The following is a 12,007-nucleotide window of genomic DNA, read 5'->3' as shown; positions in this document are numbered from 1 at the left end:
CACATAATTATGCACTTTGCAAACTCGTAATTGTTAAGTCTATCCTATTTGTGATGTACCGGAATTCTATCACTGGAGTGGAGGCATCTCGTCAGGTAATTTTACTAAGTACAGCTAATTAATTATGAACTCAATGTTAATGGTTATTCTCAATTTTCATACAGGTTAGATTTGCCCCGAAAGTCCCAGTTCGGAAACCAGCCGTAGAAGCTGAACTCAAAGAGTAAATTCTGTTGTTCTTTGTTTCTTACGTTGAATTTGGTTTTAATTTTCTAAGATTAATTAACCTAAATTTTTTGTATTGTGTTGTTCGCAGAGAGGTTATTGATGATGAAAGAGTAGCCAAAAATGAAATGCGTCTCGTCTCGTTGTACTGGGGTTAAATTTACTTGCATATCTGTTCCGATTTTCTCTGTTGATTTTTATGGTTTAATTTGTATTTTTAATTAAGATTGAGGGAACCATGACTGCATTAAAGCAGCTGAATTGTGGTACTTGTGATTTCGCAAGTGGATGGATAAATAAATTTGAATTTTTAATCAATGGATGAATAAATTTGGAAGATTCCGATCAATTGAATATAGGTATATTCGATTATGTATTATTTTGGCTTGGTTTTGTCAGTCATGATCTGTTATGCAGCTATACATATGCCTGCATGATTTGTTATGCAACTATACAAATGTCTGCATGATTAATTATACAAATGTCGGCATGATTCATTATGCATTCGATAAAATGGATGCATAACCTATTATGCATACTAGAAAATTATTGCATAACATGTTATGCACCAATTTTTTTGTTAATATTGAAACCAAAAAAAAAAATAGTGCATAAATTTTCATGCACCTACAATAATATCTGCATAAAATATTATGCAGTCAAGAAAATGGAACCATAAAGCATTATGCAACCATATTTTTGTAAGTGCATCCAAAGAAATGGATGCATAACATGTTATGCATTAATTCATAGATGCATAGACCAAAATATGGTTACATAACGTTTTATGCATTTTTTTGTGTATGTATAATGTGTTACGCATCGTTTTTGGTGGCTGCATAATGGTTATGTACAAAATTTTCAAAAATTTTGCTTAAAAGAACAATCGTCTCCGATTTTTTTCGCAAAAAACTTAAATTTGGTATTGTTGTTTGTACTCGTCGTGTAGCTCTCTTTAAAAGATTTCCAACAATATAAAATTTGTAAAATTTCAAGGCGCGGTTTTTTAGATATGTTATATCCAAGTTGTGTTGCCAATTATACCCCTGAAAAATTAGGACGCATAATCCATTATGGAGACATTTTTCAAAATTTCATATAATTATGGGTGTCATAGAAACTAAAATTAATCTTGGGCCTGGCAATAAGAATATTATTTTTTTTGGTCTTAGCCTAATTTTCCCATTTGAGAATTCTACCCGTGACCGGCCCATATATCGGATACGGATGAAATCCCCGGCTGTGGACTTTTTGCTCACCCCAAAATTTATAAGGCTGTGTTGTTCTAACATGTATACCGACAAATCAAGGCCCATAACCTAACAACAACGGAAAAAAAAAACCGGCCAGATGAAACAATTTAAAAATAACTTTTCCTACTTCTCTTTACTGTTGGAGAAAATGAGTTAATTAATAAATGGATTTTTGGTCTTGGTGTGGTTTGATCTCATGACCTAAGAGTCTAAGGATACTCACTCATTTTTGAGTGAATGAAATGGAACCTTTAGTCCCACATTGTGGAAAACTAAAGAGCTGTTCCACTATATAACCATGTGCTCATGGATATGTTGTAAAACAATGTGGGTAGAGTGGGTGGGGCGAAAAATACATGTTTCGACCCATGCCCATGCGCGTATACCATGCACCAAGTTCCTCTTCTACTCGTATTTATTTTTGGCGAATTTTTCTTTAGGAAATTAATTCCAAAAATATTTTCTTAAGAGTTTTATTTGTGGGAAGTTCCTTTTACGAGTTTTACTTGTTTTTGAAGAAAACCAAAACCTAACTTGATTTGCAAGTATCTCATCCTATAAATATGACTCGAAATTTTTTTTTCAAAACGCACAAGCAGCGACTATCTCTAGGTCTACTTTTCTTCTTCTTCTATTTTTTGTGCGGCGTTTTCCTTCCATCCCTGTTGCTGAGTTCAAGAGTAAGTAACTTGCGTTGTGCTAACTCAAGTTATATCGGGCAGTCTTATCCTAAACACATCTTCGCACGTTGGGGTTTAGCATTACTTCATAGTATACACACGAACTAATGTGTTAAGGACAGCTTGTTGAACCTGTGATTGTGCCCTCATCAATTTGTTCGTGGTAGAGTTGTTTGATATGGTTCTTTATATTTATTGTTTGATACATCTGACGTTTCTTATATTGTTACAAGATACCAACAATCTTAACACATCAGTATTCCTTGTAACAATGGGAAAGAATGACGTTGAAAGACCACAGAAGTTTAACGGAAAGGATTTCAAGAGATGGCAATCCAAGATGTTATTTTATCTAAACCATCATGAACTGGATTATGTACTTGTTCCACATGATGAATTGATGAATGTTGAAGGTTTGACTGAGGAGGTGATCGAGTATAACAAGAGGTGTAATTTTCTGGCGAAAAATCATATCATGAATGGTTTGGAAGATGCGATGTATGATTTTTACAATGCCAAAGAAAATTTCAGTGCTTATGATTTGTGGACTGCGTTAGAAGCAAAGTATCAAGCGTAAACTGAAGGGAGCAAGAAATTTCTGGTGGCGAAGTTTATGGACTTCAAGATGACGAATGATAAGCCGGTTGTTGATCAATTCCTCGAATTTCAACAGATCATTAATGAGATTCTTGCTGAAGGTATGGTCATTGATGAGACGTTTCAAGTATCTGTGGTAATTGAGAAGTTACCATCTTCTTCGTCTGAGTACAAGAAAAAGCTAAGACATGAAACTGGCGAGATCAACATGGTTGAATTAGGAAAGAAAATTCAAGTGGAAGAGATGTTGTGCACCAAGGACAAGAATGTGTCTTCTGCAAGGGACATGAGTAACAAAGCTCATATGACTGAACACAGATCTTCCAAAGCGGGAAAAGGTGAGAGTAACAATCGTAACTCGAAGCGTGGTCCTCCCAAGAAAGGTATGGTTCGAAAACCAGAGTCTAGCATTACTAAAATTAAGGGTGATTGTTATGCGTGTGGAGTTACTGGCCATATGGCATTTCTCTGTAGACATCGTATGGATAAGAAGGATAATGCTAAATTGGTTGAAAAGAACAATGACGAGTTTTCTGCTGTAGTGTCTGAAGTTAATTTGGTGACCAATGTGATGGACTGGTGGGTAGACTCTAGAGCTACCAAGCATGTTTGTGGGAACAGAGACCTGTTCACCTCCTACCAGAGGGTAGGGGAAGGTGAGAAACTCTATATGGGTAACTCATCTGCATCAGAGGTTGCAGGAAAAGGAAAGGTCGGTCTGAAGCTCACATTTGGCAAGACTCTCACATTGAATGAAGTTCTTCATGTTCCAGACATCTGCAAAAATCTTGTTTCTTATTCTGTTTTAGATGATAAGGGTTTTAAAGTTTCAATTGAGTATGGAAAACTTATAGTAACTAAGGGCAATGATTATGTGGGTAAGGGTTATAAGACTGGGGGTCTTTATAAACTTAATGTAACCTGTCCTGAAGTGAAATTGAATGATTCTTCTGCTTACATGTGTGTGTCATCGAATGTTTGGCATGGTAGACTTGGTCATGTAAATTACAAATCAATGCATAAATTGGCTAGCGTAGGATGCATACCCAAATTCACTTTAGATAAAAGTCATAAGTGTGAGATTTGTGTAGAATCTAAGCATGCTAAGAAATCATTTAGTAAGAATGTCCAGAGAAACGCTAAACCCTTAGAGTTAATCCATTCAGACCTAGTTGACATGAAGTCAGTTCAAACTAGAGGTGGTAAGAAATGGTTTGTCACTTTTATAGATGATTGTACGAGGTATTTTCATGTTTATTTGCTTAGAGGGAAGGACGATGCCTTAGAAGCCTTTAAGATGTATAAACGTGAAGTTGAAAACCAATTGAATGCTACCTTTAAAACTTTTAGGTCTGACCGTGGTGGTGAATATGAAACTCCTATTGGAAATTTCTGTGAAGAACATGGCATAATACATGAAACTACGGCCCCTTATTCACCTCAATCCAATGGTGTAGTTGAACGTAAGAACCGTACCCTTAAGGATATGATGAATGCTATGTTGATTAGTTCAGGATTACCTTCGAACTTGTGGGGGGAGGCTATCCTCTCAGCCAATTACATCCTGAACAGAGTACTCTTTAAAGGATCAGATAAAACTCCATATGAGTTATGGAAAGGTAGACAACCATCTTATGCTTACTTCAAAGTATGGGGGTGCTTGGCAAAGGTGGCCATCCCTCCTCCTAAGACAACTAAGATAGGATCCAAAACCGTTGATTGTGTTTTTATAGGGTATCCTGAGCATTCTAGTGCTCATAGGTTTATGGTTGTGAGTTCTGAAATTTCTGACATAGGGTTGAATACTATCATGGAGTCTACGGATGCTGAGTTCTTTGAGAATGTATTTCCTATGAAACGTGATTCTCGAAAGAGATGTTTAGATGATCCCCTAGAATTTCCGTCAACCAGTCAGTCATTACCTTTAGAGGAAGATGAACCAGAAATAGAACCTAGAAGAGGTAAAAGGGTTAAAACGAAGAAAATTTATCCTGGTTGCATTACATACCTAGCCGAGTCTGATCCTCAGACTTATAAAGAAGCCATGACTTGTCCTGAAGCTCCGTGGTGGAAAGAAGCTTCAATTAGTGAAACAGATTCCATTCGAGAAAACGATACTTTTGAACTTGTAGATTTACCTCCAGGGTCTAAGGCCATAGGTTGTAAATGGATTTTCAAGAGAAAACGTAATATAAATGGAACTATTGGAAAATACAAGGCTAGGTTGGTAGTGAAAGGCTATGAACAGATAGAAGGTATAGATTTCTTTGATACATATTCACCAGTGAGTTGAATTAGCTTCATTAGGACGTTAATTGCTATAGCTTATGTCCATAACCTAGAGATACATCAGATGGATGTAAAGAAAGCGTTTTTGAATGGTCATTTAGATGAAGAAATCTATATGGAACAACCCGAAGGCTTTGTAGTTAAAGGCTGTGAAAAGAAAGTTCGTAAACTGAAGAAATCTTTGCATGGATTGAAACAAGCACCTAAACACTGGCATGAGAAATTTGATCATGTGATGATTTCTAGTGGTTTTAGAATTAATGAATCTGATAAGTGTGTTTATACTAAACTTGTCAAGGATGCATGTGTGATTGTATGCTTGTATGTTGATGATATGCTTATACTAGGTACAAACATGGATGTTATTAATACCACTAAGAAACTGTTGAATGAGAACTTTGACATGAAAGACTTAGGCCCCGCTGATGTCATATTAGGGATGAAGATTAGAAAAACTTCTAATGGCTATAGTCTGAGTCAGTATCATTATGTTGAATCCATACTTAAGAAATATAATCAGTTTGACTCTAAACCTTTTTGCACTCCATATGATTCTTCTTGCAAACTCATGAAGAATAAGGGTGTAGATGTTAACCAACTTGAATACTCGAGAGTCATAGGAAGTATGATGTATTTGATGAATTGTACGAGACCAGACATTGCTTATGCTTTGAGTAGGTTAAGCAGGTATACTTGTAATCCAGGGAAGAAACATTGGGATGCACTTATTAGAGTGTTAAAGTACTTGAAGTACACAATGACCTTTTGTTTGAATTATGAAGGGTATCCGGCCGTCCTTGAGGTATTTTGCGATGCAAACTGGATAGCAGACTCAGAGGATTCTAAATCTACGAGTGGATATGTATTCACTCTAGCAGGTGCGTTTGTATCTTGGAAGAGTTCCAAACAGACATGTATAGCTCGCTCAACTATGGAGTCGGAGTTTATTGCGTTAGATAAAGCAGGAGAGGAGGCCGAATGGCTAAGAAACTTTTTAGAATATATTCCTCTCTGGCATAGGCCTGTGTCAGCTATATCTATACATTGTGATAGCAAATATGCAATAGGTAGAGCTAAGAATAGCTTCTACAATGGAAAGTCTATACATATTTGTAGAAGACATGGTTCTTTGAAATTACTAATCTCAACAGGCGTTATTTCCATAGATTGGACAAGGTCCAGGGAGAATATCGCGGACCCTTTGACGAAAGGTTTGTCCAAGGAGATAGTTAGTAAAGCATCGAAGGGGATGGGGCTTAGGCTGACATAATTAAACTTGCCATGAAGGATACTCAACCTTGTTGACTGGAGATCCCAAGATCAAGGTTTCGAATGAGACAACTAATTTGTGGTGGGTAAAGGTAAACACTATCAGAGAATTTCATTCTCTGTCCCTTCCTTATGGTGTTGATGTAATAGTGTGACTGCATGTGGAGGATGACTTTTAATTAAGTCTTAATGAGTCTATAGTTTCAATTTAATATTGAAGTGGGGTGTAGCAGTAAACACTCTTGATGGAACTCACCTATCTGAATGAGGAAGTGGGTCGCTTCCTATGAGAATGGAGCCGATTCTCTAGAGCATTCTGAGAAACAGGATATGTCCAGGGCCAAAATGGAAAAAACGGCACGAACTTAGCAACACTTGGAGGATATCATGCGTGGATGTTATTAGAATTACACCAAACGCTAGCAGTTCAAGACATCGTGTTCACTGTCTAGCTAGTAGTTCCGGTAACTTCTCACTAAGCAAGGTTCAAGACCTCTTGGACACCTTTGCCTAAATGGTATTTTTCGTACTCTGGTTTTTCGTGATTTACCGATATTTCATTCATGTGGGGGATTGTTGGAGAAAATGAGTTATTTAATAAATGGATTTTTGGTCTTGGTGTGGTTTGATCTCATGACCTAAGGGTCTAAGGATACTCACTCATTTTTGAGTGAATGAAATGGAACCTTTAGTCCCACATTGTGGAAAACTAAAGAGCTGCTCCACTATATAACCATGTGCTCATGGATATGTTGTAAAAAAATGTGGGTGGAGCGGGTGGGGCGAAAAATAAATGTTTCGACCCATGCCCATGCGTGTATACCATGCACCAAGTTCCTCTTCTACTCGTATTTATTTTTGGCGAATTTTTCTTTAGGAAATTAATTCCAAAAATATTTTCTTAAGAGTTTTATTTGTGGGAAATTCCTTTTACGAGTTTTACTTGTTTTTGAAGAAAACCAAAACCTAACTTGATTTGCAAGTATCTCATCCTATAAATATGACTCGAAATTCTGTTTTCAAAACACACAAGCAGCGACTATCTCTAGGTCTACTTTTCTTCTTATTATTATTTTTTGTGCGGCGTTTTACTTCCATCCCTGTTGCTGAGTTCAAGAGTGGGTAACTTGCGTTGTGCTAACTCAAGTTATATCGGACAGTCTTATCCTGGACAGATCTTCGCACGTTGGGGTTTAGCATTACTTCAGAGTATACCCGCGAACTAATGTGTTAAGAACAGCTTGTTGAACATGTGATTCTTCCCTCATCAATTTGTTCGTGATAGAGTTGTTTGATACGGTTCTTTTATTTATTGTTTGATACATCTGACGTTTCTTCTATTGTTGCAAGACACCAACAGTTATGTCAGTACAAAGAAGCTCAATTAGAAATGAACACAATAGATTTAAAATTCGTTGAATTTTAAGCGGGATTAGGAATCTAATTGTACGTACACATCGTCTGTGCTTCATTGGACGGGTTATATAGAGTGTCGAACCAGTTACCCTATCTGGCTATCTATCTATTTCCAATAGACAGCAAGGAGTTCACATGCCAGATCTGGGCGCCTGACGTACCACTAGTCTCAAAAACAATTTCCACCTCTTTTGACTCCAAGTTGTAGCAGTGGACCTTGAAAAAAGGTTGTTCATGGTCCTCATCCCTATCATGATAGGAAGTGTATACCATCTTCAGTTCAGGATACGCAACTATTGCGATACAACCATATTTCCACACGGAAGGACCACCAAGCAGCGGTGGTCTATCGAAACTGCACTTGTCTATCCATTCATATTGTTGCTGTTGAGTACTATTCTTCAAAACCCATAATTTCAACTTCGTGTCTGGGAGATGATCAAGGTAGCCGATTGTTCCTTCCATCTCATGTACAGTAGATTCTTTTGAAGCCTCCGTTGGGAATTGTATCGTGTAGAAACTTTCTCTACTAACATCAAGACTTAGTATTTCTGTCTGATCCTCCGTGCTAACCATGGTCGAATTAAAATGCCATTTTCCAGGAACATTGTTTAGCCAATGCAGACAACCATTTACAAACACGGTTTCCCAGCTATTATCATTTGGCAAATGACAGCCTTTCGGGAAAACAATGTCCCTCCATGAATCACTAATGCCGACAGTAATGATCTTACAATAGTACTCCTTTTTCTCTTCATTATAACCACAACAAACAACTTTGTATATTCCTGTTATAGCATCATAAGCTAGATTAAGGAAACAATCTAATTCATCGTAAATCCTCTCGGTAACAATGCGCGGAAGCTTAATTGAACAACCTGTGATTGGATTATAAACATGTAGACTATAATTCGGTGCATTTCGGTCTAAATCGAAGCATGACATTAAAACCAAACCGTTTAGAGAATGTAGAATTTCAAGTGGTTCATCAATTAATCCAGTTTGTTGTCTAAAACGATAAACTTTTTTTTCTTTCATATCAAGATCAAAGAAAACGATACCAATCTGTTTAATAACCACATCATCATCGTCGCGATCATCCTCTTCTATTTCTTCTTCTTCTTCTTCAGTATCATCATTCATTTCATCATCATTAAAGAACGCTTTATAATGTGAAGAAAGCATGATGAATCCAGGATTATAGTTGCGACGCGAATGTAAATGGATAAACACAGGATCCTTGACGATTAATCTAGACCATGATTTGCATACACACCTAAATTTTCCTAAGCTATCAATTGGTATTCTAGTAAGTATCTCATATAAAATAATATCATGTGGAAGCACAAGAGAAAGAGAAGAATTACTGTTTAATCTTTGTTCAGAATCACCACCGTTATCATCAACCACGTCGTCCGCTCGGTTCATATGCGCCGTTATCATCATCAAATTTTCTAGTGGTAGTGGGTTCAATTGAATTGTATGTCTGTTTTTATTTTGGAAGTTTCCTGTGACTGAGAATTCAACATTTAGGATTATCAAAAGCCAAGTCAAATTCAGAAAAGTTCCTTAAGTTAGAAGATTCAACATTTGGACTTGGCAAAGTCACACTCACCTAACTAATGGCAAGGTCATATTCGTAGCTTGGAGCGCACCCTTTGAATCTGAAAATATGTAATTTACTAATTTATCAATATGTGCTAAAATTTCACACTATCTATAATACAAAACAAAATGCGTTTTTAAGCTTGGATGGTCAGATAACATTTTAAGAGACAAACTTTGCATTCGACCATTCCAGTCTCATCCCATCGAAAGACATCCGATGGTCGTCATTTTTGTAATCCTTCTCATTATGAATCCAAATTTATTAATTTTTAATTATTGAATCACTTCTTAACTCAAGATATTCAAAGAAACATTAAATGAAATCATAATATATCATACATGCATTAATTGGATTTAGTGGTGGCATGATGAATCTAATGGGAAATAAGATTTATTTGTTTATTTTTATTCATAACTCATAAGTGAGATATGCATAGACACTGTTACTTAAATGATTTTGTGTTTGTTTTTGGACAATGTATATGAATAATATTACAATGTACTTATATACATTATTTTCGCTTAAAACAAAATAGAAAACTATCTTGCAAAGGAACACGATCTAAAGTCCGGAAAAAAGAAAAATTTCACCAGTCAGATATCATATTAAAACAATACCGTTACGACACGAGCAATCTCTAGATATTTATTAAAACTCTTTATTAACCACATGTCGTGCCGTTTCTTGTTTAACACAATTTGTAATGGTAGTTATTATTATCAACTAAAGCCAATCGGATGGTAAGAAAGCTACTCTGAGTGGCTGCACTTGATAATTATCAACTAAAGCCAGTCGCCTTATTCCGCCGGCACCCGAATAAATTCCAATATCCATGCATATGGCTTTGCAGGTTTCACAGACATCAGGGCAATACACAAGCTTATGACCGCTCCTATAACCGTCACCATCGTATACAAATTTCTCTATCTTAAACCGAGCACGAATCGTTTGATTAGTCTCCAAATTACCTTTATCACCACCCATCTCAATAAACCATCTTCGTTCTGGTTCAACATAATCTGCCAACCTCCAAACCATGGACGACTCCTTGCAAGCTGACTTAGCAGAGACTTCGATATTGAGATCTGTTGATAAGCGTACGACTCTTCCATTCCCATGAACATGGGTAAATGTCATTGGAAGTCCACGCATCTTATCAACTGGTACTTCTACTACTTGGCTTGGACACTGAGTACCATTCATTTGTTGGCCTAATGTAAGTGCACAACCACCAAAGGCACCTCTCACAAATAGTACAGGAACTATGTAGTATTTGACCCCGGCTCGAACCTCCCTTTCCATGAAGTCACGGACAGGTTCCTGATGAGAAAAAGAAACCGAAGAAAAATTAAATTCAGCTTCTGGCTCGGAATGATCAATGTAATGACCGAGTGCGATGATTAGCAGAGGAACAAGAATACGAATAATAGTATCGATACTAGTATCCATTGCTGAAGGTTTCTGTGGAGTGAGAGGATGATCGAAGAAATGAACTGAGAATATATAATATAGGAATTACATATTTTATAGAGTTTAAGAACTGTCCGATGTACTATATACTTTGATTAGTTAAGGTCGAAGCTAACTTTCTTGGGCACCAAACTTGCATATGCCTAGACTTATTCATATGCTAATTAAATCTATTTTAGTATCTCAAAGTACGAATTGACTGCATTTGTTTATAAGGTTAAACAAATCCACATTACCTGTCTCAGCAGCTATTATATATGATCATGTTGATTGTTCTTCGATAATAGATGTACGAATACAACTTTGTTGGACTGGCCAGATCGGCGCTGGGATCGGTGCAGGATCGTTGTAAATTCTAATAATACTAGTATTTTTCCGGATTGGGGAAAAATGTAACAGACCAGAATCAGTTGACTAGATAACTGAACTCATAAAGGTTGCAATGTCTGGGTTGTAACTTTTGCGACACAGCCAGCACCAAAATGATTGTCGGAGAAAATGAGTTTCGCTGTTTTATTTTTATAGTCTTGGTTGGAAAGGAACTTAGGAACTTTGAGTCTCTAAGAGCACTTGCTCATTTTTTTATGAGTGAATGAAATATGAACTTTAGTCCCACATAGGGTATAACTAAAGAGGAGTTTCACTATTTAACTATTCTAATGTGGATAGTTAGACAAACAATGTGGGAGGAACGGGTGGGGTGAAATATATTTGTTTTCACGAGGACTTTATCTTTTTGGACAAAATTCTTTTGAATTATTTTCTAATTTGTTGAAAACCCGGACGCCGGGCATTTAATTGAATATTATAATGCATTTTTAATGTATTTTCACTAAAAAAACTATTAAAAATATGTTAATTATTCAGAATAACTGCTCCAAAACAATCTCCTCGCCGTAAGGTTTCCAACGAGTCATCACTTGTCCCGATCGGACTTTCCACGGAAAATTAATAGGCGTTAGACGGATCGAGCCAACACATTGGAGACGTGTTAAGTAGTAAAACTAGTAAGATCCTTTCAGCAATCGATCATACCAGCACTAATGCACCAGAACCCATCAGAACTCTGCAGTTAAGCGTGCTTGGGCGAGAGTAGTACTAAGATGGGTGACCTCTTGGGAAGTCCTCGTGTTGATTGCCTTTTTTGTTTTTTTGCCATTTTTTTTGCCGATTTGTCTAATGAAGGGCAGCGACGAGTA

At 36.7% G+C, this 12,007-nt stretch overlaps 1 protein-coding gene and 1 non-coding gene across 2 annotated transcripts; one reads left to right on the top strand and one right to left on the bottom strand.

Moving 5' to 3' along the window:
- Window positions 1–9,936: 9,936 nt before the first annotated feature.
- Window positions 9,937–10,807, bottom strand: LOC113325028 (miraculin-like). Its single transcript, XM_026573272.1, has one exon. The coding sequence runs from the start codon at window positions 10,785–10,787 to the stop codon at window positions 10,062–10,064; it is 726 nt and encodes a 241-aa protein (XP_026429057.1). The 5' UTR covers window positions 10,788–10,807; the 3' UTR covers window positions 9,937–10,061.
- A 1,022-nt stretch (window positions 10,808–11,829) lies between these two features.
- LOC113342464 lies at window positions 11,830–11,948 on the top strand. The gene has a single exon (XR_003356687.1). It is a non-coding gene; the product is annotated as a 5S ribosomal RNA (ribosomal RNA).
- Window positions 11,949–12,007: the final 59 nt, after the last annotated feature.

The sequence above is a fragment of the Papaver somniferum genome, chromosome 1 (assembly GCF_003573695.1).
Source record: "Papaver somniferum cultivar HN1 chromosome 1, ASM357369v1, whole genome shotgun sequence".
Lineage (NCBI taxonomy): Eukaryota > Viridiplantae > Streptophyta > Magnoliopsida > Ranunculales > Papaveraceae > Papaver > Papaver somniferum.
This window is presented reverse-complemented; position numbering and strand designations above follow the sequence as displayed.

Coding starts and splice junctions, on each gene's coding strand:
- LOC113325028 (XM_026573272.1), bottom strand. CDS start 10,787: ATGGATACTAGTATCGATACTATTATTCGTATTCTTGTTCCTCTGCTA.